Source organism: Lagenorhynchus albirostris, chromosome 1 (genome assembly GCF_949774975.1).
Source record: "Lagenorhynchus albirostris chromosome 1, mLagAlb1.1, whole genome shotgun sequence".
Classification (NCBI taxonomy): domain Eukaryota; kingdom Metazoa; phylum Chordata; class Mammalia; order Artiodactyla; family Delphinidae; genus Lagenorhynchus; species Lagenorhynchus albirostris.
Genome location: NC_083095.1, coordinates 176,240,235 through 176,261,225, shown reverse-complemented (window position 1 = coordinate 176,261,225; position 20,991 = coordinate 176,240,235). Strand labels below are relative to the sequence as shown.

General features: G+C 40.3%; 1 protein-coding gene across 1 annotated transcript in view; it reads left to right on the top strand.

Moving 5' to 3' along the window:
* Positions 1-20,991, top strand: part of CCDC7 (coiled-coil domain containing 7) — a 291,607-nt gene that overhangs the window by 170,565 nt on the left and 100,051 nt on the right. Inside the window, exons 22-24 of the mRNA XM_060161178.1 lie at positions 7-117; positions 8,087-8,197; positions 10,146-10,256. Coding sequence (XP_060017161.1) covers positions 7-117; positions 8,087-8,197; positions 10,146-10,256 — 333 coding nt within the window. The remainder of the gene's footprint in view (positions 1-6; positions 118-8,086; positions 8,198-10,145; positions 10,257-20,991) is intronic.

The following is a 20,991-nucleotide window of genomic DNA, read 5'->3' as shown; positions in this document are numbered from 1 at the left end:
GTGTAGCTCATCGTAAAGTACCAGATGAAAATCCTGTGCTTGAGCATGGAGACTCAATGTCAGAAACTCAACTGGAAGTAAAGAAACAAAGATCTTCTAAAGGAGAAAGACTCAATAGTAAGTATAATAATTATAGATAACTTTATTTTAAATTAAACTTATCAGAAGATTATTTTTCTTTAGTTCATGAACATGTATTTTATAGAAATCTTATACCTTGACTTAGAGTGTGAACACCCTAAGATAACTAGAGAACAAAGGCAAAATTATTCGTACCCTTTGGTTGGTATTTCTGATCCCTTGGTCGTAGGTCAGCCACTCAGCATCTACCAAGACCCTATAACAGGTCAGTAAATGTCTCTTAAAGGGTGTTTACCTTTCAGCTGACTCCTAGAGATATGGGTTTGAAAGCCCAAAGGGGTGCCTCAAGACCCCTGTGTCAGCGGTCTTCTGCCACAGCCTCCAACTGGTAAACAGAAATGTTGCTGAGTTCTGTAACTCAAAGAGCAAATGGCGGGGGGTGGGTGGGGAAGGGCAGCCTGGTGGCCTGTCTGAGGATCTCCACGTCATCCTCTTGGTCGTGACCCCACTGAAAGGAAGAGGCCTTTCTAGTTACTCCATAGGTAGGTGCCATCACGGACCATACATGGGGAATGTGACAGTGTAAGTTGCTTAATTGTCCCACCAGTTGCTAGGTCTTCATTTCATTTGCGGAAGTACAGAGGACCAATGCTTGGCACACTTCTCTGGAATGAGATATCATGACCCTTACAGATCATGCTCAGGAATTTTATTAGGGTGCCAGATTACTACCTTTTCTATAATAATGACCCCACTGAGTTGCTATATGTGGGTCTGTGAGGCATCCAGTCTTTGTTTAGTAGTACCCATGTTGGGCCCTAAGACTATGTCATCAATAGAGTAGAAGTCTGTTGCACCCTCTGAGAGTGGGATGTTTCCATATCATCACTTTTGTGTTGATGACATATTTGGAGAATTTTGGTAGCCTTGTGGGAGTATGGTTGTGGTGTATGGCAGACCAACCCGCAAGAAGGTATACTGATCATGATCATCCACAATAGAGGGAGGCTGAAAATGGCTTTCGTTATATCAACTGCAGCATACCAAGTTCCCTCAACTTCAGACAATAGCCTGTATCACAGTCACAATGTCAGATACCATAGGTGTAAGGCTACACTATGACACTGAGCTGTGTATGTCAAATGAGTCTCTGTGCATCTAAAGCTGTGGGCACAAGTTGACTGAGTTATTGAATAGTTAAATAGTCTCATGGAAAACTTTCACTCCATGAAGCAGTCATTTTTCTTCCCCAGGTAGGTATTTGGGGAGAAAAAAGCACTAGGCACTGGTAATTGGATAGGTTCACAGTCTAACACATGCCAACTAAAATGGCCCTAACTGCAGCAATTCCTGTTAGGAGTTAATACAAAGCAGGGATTCACATTGACAATTCATTTATAGTAATGATAACGTATATTAATGGGGCCATAACAATGGAAATTTATAGTGATCTAAAGGGAAACACTCATCGTTGGATCTGGATAAGGATCCCCATTGGTAATGGCCTCAGACCCAATGACCCAGGACCCTTACCCAGATCCCTCACCCTTACCCAGTGAACATAATGTGTTTCTCCATCATGCTGGTGTCAGGAGTTGAGATCACAGTCACATAGCCCCAGTATCCAAAAAAACCCAAGAAATGCAGTTCTTTCCTACCTCCCCATTAAACTCTGACCTTAGCATAGGTCCTCATGTTCCTACTGAGGACAAAGGGACTTGGTCTAACTCATAGTCTTGTTCATTTTTGAAAGCAGAGTGTTCTTGAAAAAGGTTGGTGGGCTCTCAGTCTCATGTCAAAATTCAATGGAAAGACCTGAGCAATAGCACTTGTATTAGTCATAGGGGTCATCCCCGCGTGGACCCCAATTCAGCTTCCTTTCAGGCATCCCTTGGCCCACTACCAGGCCATGAGTTCCTTGGTAGTGAGCCCATCAGCCTACCTCTTTGACACCTCGTTATTGGATATTCACCCATAGATCTCTTATAGAGATCTAGGTCTAGATTGTCCAGGAGCAGGTTATTGATTACCATTTTCACATTGCTTTTACTGTTGGTCAGTCACTGCTACCTTGGCAGTAGGTGCTATTCCATGTCCAACAGTTTGGCAGTTAATATCTAAATTGTCTAGTGCCAAATGACCTGACCTTATGAGGAGGCTTACTTGAGCTTGATACCTATCTAGCAAGGGTGGCATGAATGAATCAAGAAATCTGAGTCTGGTTAAGAATCTCACTCTCCTCACTCTATCAGTGTAGACCCTGGGACCACCAGCGCAGCACAGAGGGACACGGTCACTTCTGCATTGGTGATCCAAACATGTTTTTCAGTGGTATAGAACTCATCACAGATTGGTCATCCTGTCAGAGCCAAAATAGTATCCAGATGAGGAAGGAGAGAGTCTCAGATGCTTGCTTTTTTTATCCCCCACTTTTCTTCCACCTCCTCAGCCAATATGACTGCTGTCAAGACTCTCTAAAGAAGGTGTTTTGTAGTGACAGGCCCAACAGTGTGTGTGACCTTCTCCTTCACCAAGTTTAACAAGATTAATCCCTTTAATATGGAGGCAAACTACCAGGTTTCTAAGATTTCTTTTGCTACTGGGTCATGCAGGGTCTCCCACAACTTTAGATCCCATCACTGGTGGACCATAAGCAGTAGCCACAAATTGCTTCCCTAGCTTTCTCAGAGTCCCTCTGGTGAATCTCTAATTTGATTGACCCAGGAGGTGTCTCAGCCAGTGAATCGAGGTCTAAAGAGAAGAAACTTTGCTCCCCCCTCAGAACTGAAAAGCCTATAAAAATAAAATAGCACTCTCCTAGAGCACCCTGTGTGGTCTGCTAGCCCTGTCCAAAGCACATTGGCCTGGCTGCCCCAGGGGGCTCTCAGACTTCTGGCTAATGATACCCTCTGGCTAATGGTACCCTCTCCCCCATCACTCCAGAAATGTCCCACTGATTTACTGAGCACATCCCAAAGTGTGCCTTCCCAAAAGGCATTGAGCTTCACTTACCCTGCTTGCTGCTCCAATCTGTCTGAGAGAGAAACGCCAGTTTTTGAGTTGGTCAATTAAAATAACAAACCAAACTAAAAGTAACAAACCTTTGTTCACTTACCTCAATAGTTCAAGCAGTAAAGGACCCCAGCTCTAGCAATGTTCTATTTTCCCACTTGAAACAGCAGTGGGTGAGGGTTAGATGTATCAGTGCAAACTGGTATGAGATGTAGGAGAGGATCATCTCACAGCTGAAGGAGCACCAGACAAAAGGCTCTTGCTATATTATGGGTCCTACGCCCTCAAAAGGTAGTGGTGGGAGGGATGGGAGTAGAAACATCCTGAATACTGAATCATAACTGAGAAAAGTTTCTTCAAGCCCCGCCCACCCCCCATAAGGTAGTCTAGGCAGTAGCAGTGCCCGAACAATACAGTGTCCCAGTCAAGTCCCACCCCCCGCCTCCATTTGACGGTGACTGGGCTAAGAATGCAGTGTACTTGAGAGAGTGATGGGGGCGGAAGGGCTGTGTCCCTGACTGCAACCACCTCCAGTGCCTGCAGTGCACTGGCTATGCATCAAGTCTCTGTGGGTTGAGAAACTTCTTTTCCCCATGGTAACTGCCAGGTAATGCCTTTATAATTGTCTGTGATTGTGCCTGAAAGATCACACATGAGATCCAGCCTGGCATCAGGTTTCTTAAGTATATTCACACTTTTATATATGTACTTGTACATACATATGTAGTTATACACATATATTAGCCTGTATACCTACACGTGTGTATATAAACCTGCATAGACATATTTAGAATTCATGATAAATCTTGGAAACCTTCAATTCTACTTCATCCCCTCAGGGCTTGTTCTGCCTACTTCCATTTCATGTGTGCATGTCCTTTCTTCCACTTCGTGAATACTCTCTCTGACTAATATAACACATTTACTCATTTGGTCCATCTTGTTATGCCTATAAAATTATTTTGGAATTTCTTCACCTATAGGTATGGAAAAACAATCCTCCTGAAAATATTTTGTCATGTGTTTACAGTCTCTCCACACTTCTGCCCGTGAATGAGGGTATATGTCAAATATTGTATTGATGAGTTACTTGCATTAGTACTTCTTTTCTTTCAGTAGGTTCATTTCTTTAAGTTTGCTTTCAGTTTTAGTTCCTCTTTTGTTATTTAATTTTATTTTTGAAACATGTGGAACCTGACCCTGCTTCCAAAAGTAAAAACTATACAAAAAGGTATACTTAGAGGAGTAGCATTTCTTCTTCAGTTCTCTCCCTTTTACCGTATGGGTAACCAACTACATTGTTTTCTATCTCACTTGTTTTTCATTTTGTAAAGGTAAGTATCTCACTAATTCTCTCCCCCTCTCTCTCTCTGTCTCTCTCTGTCTCTTATTTCCTTATTTTCCCTTCTTCCTTACCTAGAAGGTACCACACAACTTTTCACCTTTGGGTTTTTTTTTCCACTTGATATTATCTTCTTGAAATCCCTCCAAGTCAGTTTATAGAGGTTCATTTGATTCCTTTTACATCTCTACATACAACAGTTTGTACCATGTTATTTACCATAATTTACCAAGTTTATAGTATATGTATTAGCTTGTTTATCTAGTTTCCCATGCATGAACATTCATATGCAATTACGAATAATGCTGTAATTAGCAAATTGTACACTTGCATTTTGTTGATTGGTCTATGAAGTCTATGTGATCTGTAAAATATAAATAACCTAAGAGAAATAGAGACAAATATAAACTATGTATAATGCCTGGAAATGTTTATGAGATAATGAGAAAGAGTCAAAACACATCTATTTATTAAACTCCTCTCACAGTCTTATCAGATCTAGCATTATGGTGACTTCACTATAACTTCAGAAAAGTGAGAATGTTGCTGTATTCTTATTATAAATTTGATATATAGGGATTTATAATAGTTGTATTTTTCTATTCAGTGGACTAAGTATATCTCTTATGTAGCTTATGATAAAGCATCAGATGAAAATCTTATATGTGAGCATCAAGAACCAATGTCAAAAACCCAAATGCAAATAAAGAAACAAAGAGAGAAAAGACACAGTCAGTATACTAACTACAGATAACTTTAAGTTATTTAAAATTAATTACAGCTAAAGATCTTCTTTGGTTCATAAATCTGTATTTTAATATATATTTTGGAGAAATTTTATACTTTAACCTAAAGTATAAATACCCTAAGATAACTAGAGGATAAAAGCTAAAGTTATGAAACTTTTGATCAGTATTTCTGATTGTAATATTTTTCATAGTCATGGTTCATGCACTCAGTATCCACTAAACCAATAATAGGCACATAATTGTCTTTCAAAATGTGTGTACCTTTCACCCTACTACAGGAAGTTAGGCATACAGAAGCCTAAATTAATCCACTATCTTGTGGAATTGCCTTCTTCCAAAGACTCTAAATGATGAACAGAGAAGTTGCTGAGAGCTGTATCTCAGTTCATTATCAGAGGGGCCAAGGAGAAGTGTGACCTGGGAGGCCTGTTGGATGGCCTCCAGACCATCCGCTTGAGATCCATTCAAATGTAGGTGCATTTTTGGAAACTTAATAGTTGGTTGCAGTCAGGATCCCACTGAGGGGAATGTAAGAGTGTCAGTAGCAGAATAGCTCCACAGATTTTTGGGACTCTTGTATTTGTTGTGAGTAAGAGGACAAATATTGGTGGTTATCTCCTCAAGATGATACATATTGTGCTTTCCCACACAGTCCTTGTCCATGTCCCTGTTAATGACCCAGCTGTGTTGCTGATTATGGATCAACATAGCATCAGTCCCTGTAGGGTAGTACACATGCCTGGGCCCACCAGGAGGATGCCACCAATATAGTGGGCAGCTAGTTGAGAGTGGGTCTTCTTCCTGCTCATGGCCTTGTGGGAAGGACATTAAAGGTGTGTTGCAATCCATTACACAAGAGGCAAACTGATCCTGATCATCTGTGTGGACAGGGATGCTGAGAAGGGCATTTGCAATGTGAATTACTTTATACCTGTTTCCCTCAGCTTGGGCAAGAGCCTCTATGGCAGTCACAGTATTCGGTAAGGCCAGTGTCCTGATCTGTACCATAGCATTAAGCTGCCTGTAATCCAGTCTGTAGGCATGTTAGGCCATATGCACAGGTTCACTCAATTATTGAATGGAGAGGTAATCTCACAGAGATGTTTGGCTTACCTAAACTCAGCAAAGAGGGCAGGCATTTGTTTTTCTTTGCTTAGTAGTTGTTTTTGGAGACGAATCTCTAGGCACTGGTAGTCTGGTAGGTTTACAGTCTTCCATATGCCCCACTAAAATGACCCTGAGTGCAGTAGTGCTCATCACGGCTTGGTGCTGATGTGAGTTGGAGTTCACATAGAAAATACACCTGTACTCGTTATATATTCAGTAGTGGGGGCCATAAAATAGAGGTATATAGTGTCCAAAGGCACCCCCCACCATGGCCAGTTGTAAGTATACGTCAAAAAGCATTAACTGTTTTCCTCTCATCCTGGCGTCACGGTTGTGAAGGTAACAGTCATTGGTAAACTAGTAGCCAAATGGCCCAAGGTATGCAGTCTCCCCCCACTGCCCCTATGAACTCTGAGTTGGCATATATTCTTAGGTGCCAAAGGGGACATAGGGACTTGGCTAATCCCTAATTTTGTGTAATTTTATAAGCCAAGCATTCTGGCTAAAAATAGAGTTCTCCATTTCATCTTGAGACTGCTGGGAGGAGCAGAAGGAATAGCATGTGTATTAGTAATAAGTGTCATCACCATTTTGGTTCTCGTGGGGCTGTGTGTTGGCCCCCATGGCTCAGTACCTGTCCACAGGATGCTTGGTAGAGTCCATCCATCCCTTCCTTGAGCCTCCACTGCTGGGTAACTAGACAGTGTTTCCAGCAGCAGGGAACTCACCATGGGTGGGCGGAAATTTTCAGAAACCAAATGTCAGCCAGAAGAGGAAAGGGAGTGTCTTAGGTGTTTGTGTCTTTTCTTCCCCACCCCCTTCCTTGTCCTCCTTGGACAAAGTGCTCCATGTCAGGGAACTCAGAACGAGGGGTTCTGTTGGGACACCGCCAATAAGGTGCCACTGTCCTTCACGAAGTTAACAAGAGTAGCTCCTCCATGGTGGAGTCTCTGTAGTCTCCTCAGGTTGCTGGTCAAGTGAAACTGAAACTGAGAAATCTGGAGCCTTTTTCATTAGACATGAGTTTCAAAACCTCACTGTATCACGGGCTATCCATCAGTACCAGAGACAGGCTAAGAGTTAATAGTAGTCACTGGGTACAACTCAGCCAGCACTTTCTGCAGTGACTTCTGTAACCCTCCAGGTTGTCTTTTGGTTTATATTTTCTCTGTTTCATCTTTTGAAGATAAGTTATCTTTGTCTTTTTTTTTCCCCTTTTCTTCTTTCTTTCTTAAAAGTTAGCCTGTTAAAATTCTCTCTTTCAGGTTTTTTTCCTTCATTAAGCCTTACATCCTAGAAATGCTCCCAAGTCAGTTTGTCAGGATGTTTTTCATTTCCTCTTATACCTATTTGTACAGCTGTGTGCGCTACATTATATCCCATAGTTTATATTTTCATAGTTTACATACACTACTTTAGCTTACCAATTCGTTAGCTTGTACGCTTAAGTGGTTTTGAGTATTTTGCAATTACAGGTATGCTGCAATGAATAATCTTGAACATATCTATTTTCCTTGTTTGATCTATCAGTGTGTATTAACTGAAAACATCAGGAGAACTCAGAAAATGAGAGACTAATATAAAACATATTTAAAATTAGGAATATTAATGATATGAAAAAATACTTTCCACATACACTCATTAAGACTCATAGTTTTCACATCTGATCTCGCATTATGGTGATTTACTTATAACTTCATATAAATGGGAGAAAATACCACTGTTCTCTGCTTTAAATTTGAAATCTAGGGATCTCTTTTTTTATTTAATGGACTAAATCCTTCTCTTTATGTAGCTCAGGATGAAGTACCAGATGGAAATCGTATGCTTGAGCATCAAGATTCTGTGTCAAAATCAGAGATTCAAGTGAAGAAACAAAGCCCTCACAAAGGGGAAAGACATATTAGTAAGTACAAAAGCTACAGAAGACTTCAAGTGATTTTAAATTAAGCTCATTACAAGATGTTTTTATTTTGGTTCACGGATACGTATTTTTTGAGCATATGTTTTATAGAAATTTTACACTTTGACTAAAGTGTGAATACCATGAGATAACTAGAGAAAAACAGAAATATTGAACCCTTTGGTTGGAATTTCTGTTCTTAAGATTATTTTATGACCAGAAGATGAATGCCCCAAGGCCCAATAGCAGGTGAATAATTGTCTCTCCAAAGTAGTGTGCCTTTCAGCTGACTCCAGGTAATTATGGGTACAGAAGTGCAATGGATTCCTCTACGTGTCACAGCAGCCTTTTGCCATAGGCTCCAATGGCAAACAGATGTTTCTGAGATCTGTAAATCAAGCATCAGATGGGGGTCATGGGACCTGTTGGAGGGTCCTTAGGGCACCCTCTTGGTTGTGTCCTCACTGAAAGGAAGCAGCCTTTCTGGTAACCCCATAGATGGGTGTCATCAAGGGCTCCACATGGGCAAATAAGAGTGCAAGTGGTCAAAGAATGTCACTAATTGCTGGACCGCTTTTTATTTATTGGAGTTGATTAGCCCAAGTGTGGCAGTCTTATCCTCTGGAATGAGATGTCATGCCCCTTAGAGGACATGTCCAGGAATTTCACTAAGTTACCAGGTAACTAACTGTACCTTGTGTGTACTGATGGCCCAGCCAAGAGCTACTGGTGGGTTCACAGGGATCTAATCCTTGTTGGGGGTGTCCTTGTCTGGGCCCACTTGAATGAAAACTAGTCCTCCCTTTGAGAGCAGGCTGCTTAGACGTCATGAGCTGTGCCCTGATTATAGATATTTGAGCAATTTGGTGGCCATGTGAAGGACATTAGTAGGATATTGCAACTCCTTTCATATAAGGTTAAACTAATAACTGGGATCATTTATGTGGAGAGGGATGCAGCAAAGGGCATTTGATTTGCATATTGAGGTCCTTCAGTTTGGAAAACAGCCTGTATGACAGTTACAGTGTAGGTACCACCGGGTCTCACCGCTGTACTATAGCATTGACCTACCAAAATCAGTTGAGTCACATGTACTTGAGGCTGTGTGCAAAGATCAAGTTAGTTATTCAAATGGGAAATAGTCTCATGGAGAAATTTCTGTTTATTAAGCTCAGCAGTGAGAGCAGTTTATGTCTTTTTCTTCCCAGGAATTAGTTTAGGGAGACACAAGTGGGAGGCACTGTTTAGTCTGGAGGTTCTCAGTCTTCCACGTGCCCCTCTAAAATGCCCCTAAATACAGCAGTTCCCATGAGGGAACTGAATTCGAGTGTGGGTGCACATAGAAGATACATCTACATCATTACACATTCAGTAGCGGGGACCATAAAAACGGAGTTTTGTGGTTGCCTGAAAGGATACACTCACAGTGTAGTGTTTGACCAAGGGTGTCCTTGGTGGTGGCCTCAGATGAAAAGCCAGAGAGCTTTATCTCTTTCCCCCAGCACCTGGTGTCAGAGGCTATGGAGATCATGGTCGCCTGTGCACCAGTAGCCTAAGGGCTCTAGAAATGCAGCAGTGCCCCACCCCACTTTGAATTCTGACCTTGGCATACATGCTCAGATCACCACCCGTGGCAGGAATATTTTGTGTATGTATGTGTGTGTGTATATATATTTATATATATATATACACACACACATATAACAGATATACATAGATAGGTAGATCAATAGATATTGCCTAGAAATGTTAGTGTTACACCTTCTTTAACAAATGCCCATTAAAAATATCCTCTCAAATTTTATGTCACGTCTGACATTATGGTAATTTACTTATAACTTTATCAAAATGGGAGAAAATTTTGCTGTATATATGTTATAAATTTGAAATCTAGAGATTGCATACTAGATATGTTTTCCCATGGAGGAACTAAATGCATCTCTTTATGTAGCTCATGATGACACACCAGACAAAAATCCTGTGCTTAAACATCAAGATTCAGTGTCAAAACTTCCCATGCAAGTACAAAAACAAATAACTTCCAGAGGAGGACAACACAGTAGTAAGTATAACAATTATAGGTACCTTTAAATGTTAAAAAAGTAATCACATCAGAACTTATTTCTTTAGTTCATGAATATGTATTTGAGCATATAATTTATAGGAATTTTACACTTTGATCTAAATGTGAATACCATAAAACAACTAGAGAAGAAGAAACATTTAACATTTGGTTGGAATTTCTTGTTATAAAACTACTTCATGGCGGGACTTCTGCACTCAGTGTCCACCAAGATCCATAACTGATCAGTAGTCTTTCAAAGGGTGTTTACTTTCAGTTAACGGTAGAAGATTATGAGTCCAAAGCCAGCTGGCACCTCTGATGTGTGGCAGTGTTCTTTTGCCACAGGCTCCAATTGGCAAACAGAGAGGTTGCTGAGACCCGCAACCTAAAAGGCGGTGGATTCAAGGGGGCAAGGAAAAGGGTTGCCTGTGTAGCCCGTTGGAGGGTCTCTAGGGTATCCTGTTGTCAGGCCCCACTCAGGGTAAAGGTCTTTTTGGTTACCTGATTGATGGGTGCTGTCATCAAGGTGGCCTTGTAGGGGAAGTTGTGAGTACCAGTATCTGAATACTCCCACAAGTCACTGGGCATCCTTTGTGTTTGTTGGGGCTGAGAACCTGAGCATGACTAAAACTAGGCAGTTATTGTCTCTGGACTGAGAGCTACTGTCCCTTCTCAGTTTATTCCCAGAAATTTCCCAGGATTCATAAGCCCTTGTGCCTTGTCCATAGTAATGTCCTAGACATGTTGCTACATGTGCGTCAAAACGGCATACAGTCCTGGTTGAGTAGTACCCTTTCCTCGACCCACTAGGAGGCATTCATTAATATATGGAAGGCTAGGGCTCCATCTGGAAGTGGGACTTCTTCCTGCTCATGGCCTTGTGGGAAGGACATTAAAGGTGTATTGCAACGCATTACACCAAAGGCAAACTGATCCTGATCATCTGTGTGGACAGGGATGCTGAAAAGGGCATTTGCAATGTGAATTGCTTCATACCTATTTCCCTCAGCTTGGGCAAAAGCTATGTCAGTCACAGTGTCAGGTAATGCTATTGCCATAGCTATACTACATCACTGAGCCTGATTTTTGCTTGAGTTTCCAGGTACCCAGGGCCTTTTGCAAAACTCAGATAATGAACCTTGGCTTCCTTAAGCACAGCAATGGGGGCAGTTTTGTTTGTTTGTTTTTGAATTCCTGAGGCAATTAATGCTGTTTTTGAGAGACAATACTGCTAGCAGGTAATAGTTTGGTAGGTTTACAGTCTTCCATATGCCCCACTAAAATGGTCTTAAATGCAATAATATCCTTTAGGCTTTAGAGTAAGTGTAATCCGGTATACATATTGATAATACATCTATAACAATAATCCATTCAGTAGTGGTGCCACAATAATGATATGTTACACCTGTAGTCAGGCTGGGTAAGGATCTTGGTGGTGTTGGCTTCAGACAGAAAATCAGAGGGCATTATCAGTTTTCTCATTCTCATTCCAGGGGATTGGGGGTCACCATCAACTGTGGACCATTACCAAAGGCCCAAGAAATGCAATTCTCCCTCATGTGTACTCTGAACTTTGACCCTTGGCATAGGATCTCACTTCTTCACTCTGGACTTAGGAACATTGGACATTTCATAGTCTTGTTTAATCCAAAAAGTTTGGGTAAAAGTTGGTAAGGCTCTATGATTCATTTTAGAATTTGCTGGAAGAAGGAAAAGAAATAGCACTTCTGTTAGTCATAGGGGTCATTATTACCTGGCATACCCTATAGGGGTTGCCATTTGGCCCCTTAAGGTATGCTACTTGGCCATGAGTTCCTAAGTGGAGAACCCATTAATCTCTTCTTTTGAGCTCCCACTGTTTAAAAAACAGACCCAGAGGTATTGGGAGAGCACTACCCAAATTCTCCACTAGTGTGTTCCCAGTTACCATTTTCATGTCACCTTATGTGATGGTCTCTCTCTGTTATTTTGGCAGTAGTTACATTTTCCCTGCCCAGGAATTTGTCAGTTAAGTTCTGGATTATGTCACTAACAGACGGACCTGATGTTATGAGGAGCTTTAATTGAGCTTGATAACCAGCAGGAGTGGCACTAATGAACTTAGAGTCTTGTTAACAATCTCATCATCCACCACTGTCACTCTCTCATTGTAGAACCAAGGGACCACCAGTGTAGTCTGCAGGGCTGCTATCCTCTGGAAACTTGGTCTAAACATGTGTTTTAGTCATAGATAACCCATCTGGTGGGCCAAAGCTGTCACAGCCCAAATGGTTTCTAGCTGAGGAAGAAGGACTTGAGTGTTCCTCTTAGCCTCCTTGATCAAACTTTCTGCTGTCAGACACTCTTAAGGAGGTCCACCCACGAAGTGCCACTGATCTTCACTAACTTTAAGAAGAGCTAACACCAGTCCTTCTCAAACTCTTCCAAAATTGCAGAGGGAGAAACCCTCCCAAATTCATTCTACGAAGCCACCATCACCCTGATACCAAAACCAGAAAAAGGCATCACAAAAAAAGAAAATTATAGACCAGTATCACTGATGAACATAGATGCAAAAATCCTGAAAAAAATACTAGCAAACAGAATCCAACAGCACATTAAAAGGATCATACACCACGATCAAGTGGGATTTGTCCCAGGGATGCAAGGATTCTTCAATATACACAAATCAATCAGTGTGATACACCACATTAACAAATTAAGGACTAAAAACCATATGATCATCTCAATAGATGCAGAAAAAGCTTTTGACAAATTTCAACACCAATTTATGATAAAAATTCTCCATTAAATGGGCATAGAGGGAACCTACCTCAACATAATAAAGGCCATATATGACAAACGCACAGCAAGCATCATACTCAATGGTGAAAAACTGAAAGCATTTCCACTAAGATCAGGAACAAGACAGGGATGTCCGCTCTAACCACTCTTATTCAACTTAGTTTTGGAAGCCCTAGCCACAGCAATCAGAGAAGAAAAAGAAATAAAAGGAATACAAATTGGAAAAGAAGAAGTAAAACTGTCACTGTTTGACAATGACATGATACTATACATAGACAATGCTGAAGATGCCACTAGAAAACTACTAGAACTAATCAATGAATTTGGTAAAGTTGCAGGATACAAAATTAATGAACAGAAATCTCTGGCATTCCTATACACCAACAATGAAAAATCAGAAAGAGAAATTAAGAAAACACTCCCATTTACCATTGCAACAAAAAGAATAAAATACCTAGGAATAAACCTGCCTAAGGAGGCAAAAGACTTGTATTCAGAAAACTGTAAAACACTGATGAAAGAAATCAAAGATGACATAAACAGATGGAGAGATATACCATGTTCTTGGGTTGGAAGAATCAGTGTTGTGAAAATGACTATACTGCCCAAAGCAATCTACAGGTTCAGTACACTCCCTATCAAGCTACCAATGTCATTCTTCACAGAATTAGAACCAAAAACCTTACAATTTGTATAGAAACACAAAAGACCCCGAATAGCCAAAGAAATCTTGAGAAAGAAAAACAGAGTTGGAGGAATCAGGCTTCCTGACTTCAAACTATACCACAAAGCTACAGTAATAAAGACAGTATTGTACTGGTGCAAAAACAGCCATTCTGGCTGGTGTGAGGTGATGTCTCATTGCGGTTTTGATTTGCATTTCTCTCATAATTAGTGATGTTGAACATCTTTTCATGTACCTCTTGGCCATCTGTATGTCTTCTTTGGAGAAATGTCTATTTAGGTCTTCTGCCCATTTTTTTTTTATTGGGGTTGTTTGTTTTTATGCTATTAAGCCACATGAGCTGTTTGTAAATTTTGAAGACTAATCCCTTGTTGGTTGCTTCGTTTGCAGATATTTTCTCCCATTCTGTGAGTTGTCTTTTTTTGTTGTTTATGGTTTCCTTTGATGTGCAAAAGTTTGAGGTTAGTTAGGTGCCGTTTGTTTATTTTTGTTTTTATTTCCATTACTCTGGGAGACGGATCAAAAAAGATATCGCTGCCATTTATGTCAGAGAGTGTTCTGCCTATGTTTTCCTCTAAGAGTTTTATAGTGTCCAGTCTTACATTTAGGTCTTTAATCCATTTTGAGTTTATTTTTGTGTATGGTGTTAAAGAGCGTTCTAACTTCTTTTTTTTACATGTAGCTGTCCAGTTATCACAGCACCATTGATTGCGGAGACTGTCTTTCCTCCATTGTATAGTCTTGCCTCCTTTGTCATAGATTAATTGGCCATAGGTGCATGGGTTTATTTCTGGGCCTCCTATCCTATTCCATTGATCTATATTCCCATTTTTTTCCAGTACCATACTGTTTTAATGACTATAGTTTTGTAGTATAGTCTGACATCAGGGAGCTTGATTCCTCCAGCTCTGTTTTTCTCTCTCAAGATTGCTTTGGCTATTCGGGGTCTTTTGTGTCTCCACACAAATTTTAAGATTTTTTGTTCTAGTTCTGTGAAAAATGCCATTGGTAATTTGATAGGGATTGCATTGAATCTGTAGATTGCCTTGGGTAGTATAGTCATTTTGACAATATTGATTCTGCCAAGCCAAGAATATGGTATATCTTTCCATCTGTTTGTGTCAACTTCTATTTCTTTCATCAGCGTCTTATAATTTTCAGAGTACAGGTTTTTTGCCTCCTTAGGTAGGTTTATTTTCAGGCATTTTATTCTTTTTGATGTGATGGTAAATGGGATTGTTCCTTTAACTTCTCTTTTTGATCTTTCATTGTCAGTGTGTAGAACTGCAACAGATTTCTGTGTATTAATTTTGTAACCTGCAGATTTACCAGATTCTTTGATGAGCTCTAGTAGTTTTCTGGTAGCATCTTTAGGATTTTCTATCTATAGTATTATGTCATCTGCAAACAGTGACAGTTTAATTTCTTCTTTTCCAATTTGGATTTCTTTTTCTTCTCTGACTTCCGTAGCTAGGACTTCCAAAGCTATGTTGAATAAAAGTGGTGAGAGTGGACATCCTTATCTTGTACCTGATCTTAGAAGAAATGTTTTCAGCTTTTCACTGTTGAGTTTGATGTTATCTGTAGGTTTGTCATATATGGCCTTTATTATGTTGAGGTATGTGCCCTCTATGCCCACTTTCTGGAGAGTTTTTATCACAAATAGGTGTTGAATTTTCTTAAAACCTTTTTCTGAATCTATCGAGATGATCATACGGTTTTTATTCTTCAGTTTATTGATGTGATGTATCACACTCATTGATTTGTGGATCTTGAAAAATCTTGCATCCCTGGGGTAAATCCCCCTTGATCATGGTGTACAATCTGTTTACTATATTGTTGGATTCAGATTGCTAGTATTTTGTTGAGGATTTTTGTGTCTGTGTTCATCAGTGATATTGGCCTGTAGTTTTCTTTTTTGTGTGGTACCCTTGTTTGGTTTTGGTATCACAGTAATGGTGGCCTCATAGAATGAGTTTGGGAGTTTTCCTTCCTCTGCAGTTTTTTGGAACAGTTTCAGGATAGGTGTTAACTCTTCTCTAAATGTTTGATAGAATTTGTCTGTGAAGCCACCTGACCCTGGACTTTCGTTTGTTGGGAGTTTTTTAATCACAGTTTCAATTTCAGTACTTATGATTGGCCTGTTCATATTTTCTGTTTCTTCCTGGTTCAATCATGGTAGACTGTACGTTTCTAAGAATTTGTCCATTTCTTCCAGGCTGTCCATTTTATTGGCATATAGTTGCTTGTAGTAGTCTCTTATGATTCTTTGTGTCTCTGTGGTGTCACAACTTCTCCTCTTTCATTTCTAATTTTAGTGATTTGAGTCCTCTCCTTTTTTTCTTGATGAGTCTGGTTAAAAGTTTATCAATATTGTTTATCTTTTCAAAGAACCAGCTTTTAGTTTCATTGATCTTTGCTGTTGTTTTCTTCATCTCTATTTCGTTTATTTCTTCTCTGATCGTCTACTAGCTAGGTTTTGTTTGTTTTCTTTCTCTAGTTCCTTTAGGCATAAGTTGGTTGTTTAATTGAGATTTTTCTTGTTTCCTGAGGTAAGATTGTATTGCTATAAAATTCCTTCTTAGAACTGCTTTTACTGCATCTCATAGGATCATTGTGCTTTCATGTTTATTTGTCTGTAGGCATTTTTTGGTTTCCTCTTTGATTTCTTCAGTGAGCCATTGGTTGTTTAGTTACATATTTTTAGCCTCCACGTGTTCGTGTTTTTTACAGTTTTTTTTTTCTTGTAGTTTATTTCTAATTTCATAGTGCTGTGGTCACAAAAGATGATTGATATGATTTCAGTTTTCTTAAATTTACCAAGGCTCGTTTTGTGGCCCAGCATGTGTTCAGTCCTGGTGAATGTTCTATGTGCACATGAGAAGAATGTGCTGCTGCTTTTGGATGGAATGCTCTAGAAATATCAATTAAGTCCATCTATCTAATGTGTCATTTAAGGCCTGTATTTCCTTATTAATTTTCTATCTGGATGAGCTGTGCATTAATGAAAGTGGGGTGTTAAAGTCCCCCACTATTACTGTGTTGCTGTTGATTTCTCCCTTTATGGCTGTTAGTATTTGCTTTATATATCGAGGTGCTCCTATATTGGGTGCATATATATTTACAGTTGTTATATCTTATTCTTGGATTAATTCCTTGATCATTATGTAGTGTCCTTCTTTGTTTCTTTATTTATTGTAGTGTCCTTCTTTGACTCTGTAAAACAGTCCTTATTTTAAAGTCTATTTTGTCTGATAGGAGTATTGCTATTCCAGCTTTCTTTTGATTTCTATTTGCGTGGAATATCTTTTTCCATCCCGTCACTTTTAGTCTGTATGTGTCCCTAGATCTGAAGTGGGTCTCTTTCAGACAGCATGTATATGGATTTTATGTTTGTATCTATTCAGCCAGTCTATGTCTTATGGTTGGAGCATTTAATCCATTTATGTTTAAGGTAATTATCGATATGTATGTTCTTATTGCCTTTTTGTTACTTGTTTTGGATTTGCTTTTGTAGGTCTTTTTTCTTCCCTCCCTCTTTTGTTCTCTTTGTGATTTGATGACTAACTTTAGTGTTGTGTTTGGATTCCTGGCAGGTATGGGATTTGATTTTATTGTGATTGTGCCCCTCCTACCATCTCGTTTTGGCTTCTTTGTCTTTGGATATAGGGTATCTTTCTTTTGGTAGGTTCTAGCTTTTTTTCATTGGTGGTTGTTCAGCAGTTAGTTGTGATTTTGGTGGTTCTGTAAGAAGGGGGTGAAGTCATGTCCTCCTACTCCACCATCTTGAGCTAATCCCAAGTCCTTTTCTATAGAGTTTTACATTAAATACATCAGAAGAACTTTATTTGGTTCATGAATGTGTCTTTGTACATATATTTTATAGATGTTTTAAACTTTGACATAAGATATGAATACCCTAACAAATCTATAGAACAAAAGCAAATGTATTCTATGTTTTGGTTGGAATTTCTTGTCCTAAGATTATTACATGACCAAGGTCATGCTCTCAAGGCCAATAACAGACCAATAATTGTCCCATAAAGGATATGCACCAACTCTCTCATAAAGGATATGCAGTTTTTAGCCAGCTCTGGCAGATTGTGGACCCAAAGTCCATTGAATGCCTCTGATGTATGGTAGTGGCCTTCTGCCATAGATTCCAGTAGGCTAAGAGAGATGTTACTGAGAGTCCTAACTGAAACAGCAAACGAAAATCAGAGGGGTCCACAAAAAGGGCATCTGGGGTAGTCAGTTGAATGGCTTCCAGGGGATCCTGTCCATCAAGGCCCCAGCCAAATGTAGTCATCTTTATGGTAACCGGATTGTTGGGTGCTGTGTGATCCCTGTGAGAGTGTGGCGGTATCTGTATAGTCCCACCAATTGCTCAGATGATTTTTATTTAGGGGGACAGAGAGGGCCGAAAGCATGACAGTCATCTTCCCTGGATTATGCCCCTTACAGATCATGCCCAGGAATTTTACTTCATTTTTAGGTCCATGTACCTTGTTAATAACAGCCTAGCTACATGATACTTGTAGGTGAACAGGACATCTAGTTCTTTTTGGGTAGTGCCCTTGTCTGAGCCCACTAGGATGATTTCATCAATAGAGTGGAAGGTTAGTGCTCCCTCAAGGAGCAGGACTTTTTCCAAGTCTTTACCTATGCATTATTACAGGTAGAGAATTTAGGGAGTCTCATGGAAGGACATTAGTGGTGTAATACAACCCATATTGCGTACAACAAACTAATTCTGAACATGCATATGGAGAGGGATGCTGAGAAGGGCGTTTGTGATGTCAACCACAGGACACCAAGATTCTTTATCTTGGATGATATAACCTCTATAACTGTCACAATGTCAGGTACCACTGGTGCCATAGGTAGCTCTAACGCTTTGTGTAACCCTAATCAATTTAGAATCTGGGCACCAAAGGTCTTGCACACAGTCCAGGTGGAGTTACTGAATGGAGAAATAGTTTACAGATATTTGTTGGCCTTTGAAAGCTCAACAATGAAGACAGTTGCCCCTTTTTATTACCAAGGCCTGTGACTTTGTTTTTGGTAGACAGAGGTGCTAGTTGCCAGTAGTTTGGTAGATCATAATCTTTCACATACCCCACTAAAATACCCTAACTGTAAATCTTATCTTGGTGGGGGGTGGTTAGTGCTGCTTGATATAAAAAGTACATTTCTACCAATAACATATTCGGTGGTAGAAACCACAATAATGGAGGTTTGTAGTGGTCCAAAGGGCATTCACTCATAGTTGGGTTTGGAAAAGAGTCCTAGTGGTGGGTGGACTAAAACTACAGAGAATTATCTGTTTCCTCCTCATCCTTTTATAAGGGACTGTCGAAATCCCAGAAATTTATTCACCAGTATCCAAAAGGCCCAAGAAATGCAGTATTTCCCCTCCACAGTTTGAACTCTGACCTTAGCATATGTCCTCAGTTCCCCACTGGCGACACAGAGACCTTGTCTAACCTCTGGTCACGTTTATTTATGAAAGCTTAGAGGTCTGAGTAAAAGTGGGAAGGATCTGTATTGATGGATACCACCAGGCACCATTCTTGCTAAGTTTAATAAGATTACATCCTTCATTAAGGAATCAAACTACCCAAGGCTCTAAGGCCTCTTCAGGTCACTGGATAAAGTGATTCCAAAGGGCTCTACATTATTTTTAATTAAAGGGACAAGCTTTAATAACTGCTGTGTTCTGGGCTCTGTTTTGGCACCAAGAATGTGCTTGGAGATAACAGTAGTCATTGGATACAGTTCAACTCACAGAGTCTCTGATTGTTGGATCCATCATCAGAGAACAATAATCAGCATCTAGAGAATTGCTTCCCTAGGTTTTTTAGAGTCCCTCTGTTGGTTCTCTAATGGGATTTACTGTGGGAACTCAGCCAGGGAGTTGGGAGCTCAAGGGAAGGACCATTCCCCTGAGAACTGAAAATCTTATGTAAACAATCCATTAGCACTCTCCAAGAGTGTTTTGTGGCATCCACTGTCACTGTCTGAGAATCACTGGCATAGCTGATAACGAGCCCTGCTGGACTCACGCAAACAATCCACTAGTACTATGTCAGAGCACCCCCAAAGACTTTTTTCATATCTCCCAAAGTTGCCCAGTAGAAGTTTCAGTATTTTGCTTTTCTAGAAGAGCATTGTGTTTCATCGACCGCCTGCTCAGTGTGTCAGTTTGTCAAAAAGTGAGCTGCCAGTTTTTAGTTGGTAAATTAAGACTAACTGAAAGTAACAATTAAGTATTTATTTATTTACTGAGATAGTATAAGCAAGAGCCTAAACAAGAAAGGGACCTAGCTCCACCAATGTTTTATTTGCCCCACAGAATGGCCCAGAGGTGGGTCATGTGCATCAGAGCAGATGAGAGGAACATCTTACTGTGGACTAAGTCCCCCCAAAAGCCTCTGATGTTTTATGGACCCAAGTGCCACGAGGAAGTAGAGGAGAGAGGGCTTAGAATGGAAAAGTGTTGAACCAGAATGGAAAAAGAGTTTTTAAGGCCACCCAGTAAGATGGTCCAGGCAGAAGTTCTGAACAGTATAATGCCTCACCTGAGGTCTCCTCTGCCTCATAAGGAGTTTTTCCAATGGATACACTTGAGCTAGAATGCAGATATGCCAGTCCAGATGGATCTTAGTCCATGACTGCAACTACCTCCAATGCCTGCAGTGCACTGGCTGTGCCTCAAATATAGTATGGGGTGTGAAGTTTTTCCCAATGACAGCTGCCAGATAAGGCCTCTGTAATTGTGCATGGTTGAGCCTGAAAGATCACACATAGAATTTTGGCCTGGAGTCAGACTCTCCCCAGTTTTTATATGTATACCTATACCTATATCTATACCTATTCTGATCATCTGTGTGGACAGTGATACTGAAGAGAGAGTTTGAGATGTAGTACACCAAACTTCTTCATCTTGGGTAGTAGCCTCTGTGACAGTCCCAAAGTCAGTTAGTGCCAGTGCCCAGGGCTGCACTACAGCATTGAGCCACGATCAGTTGAGTCTCTACGCGACTGAGGCCAGGTGCACAGGTCAAACAGGGCTACTGAATGGAGAATTAGTCTCAGAAAACTGTGGCTCCATTAAGCTCAGCAATTAGGATAGCTATATCTTTTCTCTGCTAGTCCATTGATACCTTACTGGTAAACAGTAGAACTGCACAGTGTTAGGAGGGTAGGTTTATGGTCCCCACATGCCATAAAATGTCCCTAACTGCAGCAACTACCTTCAGG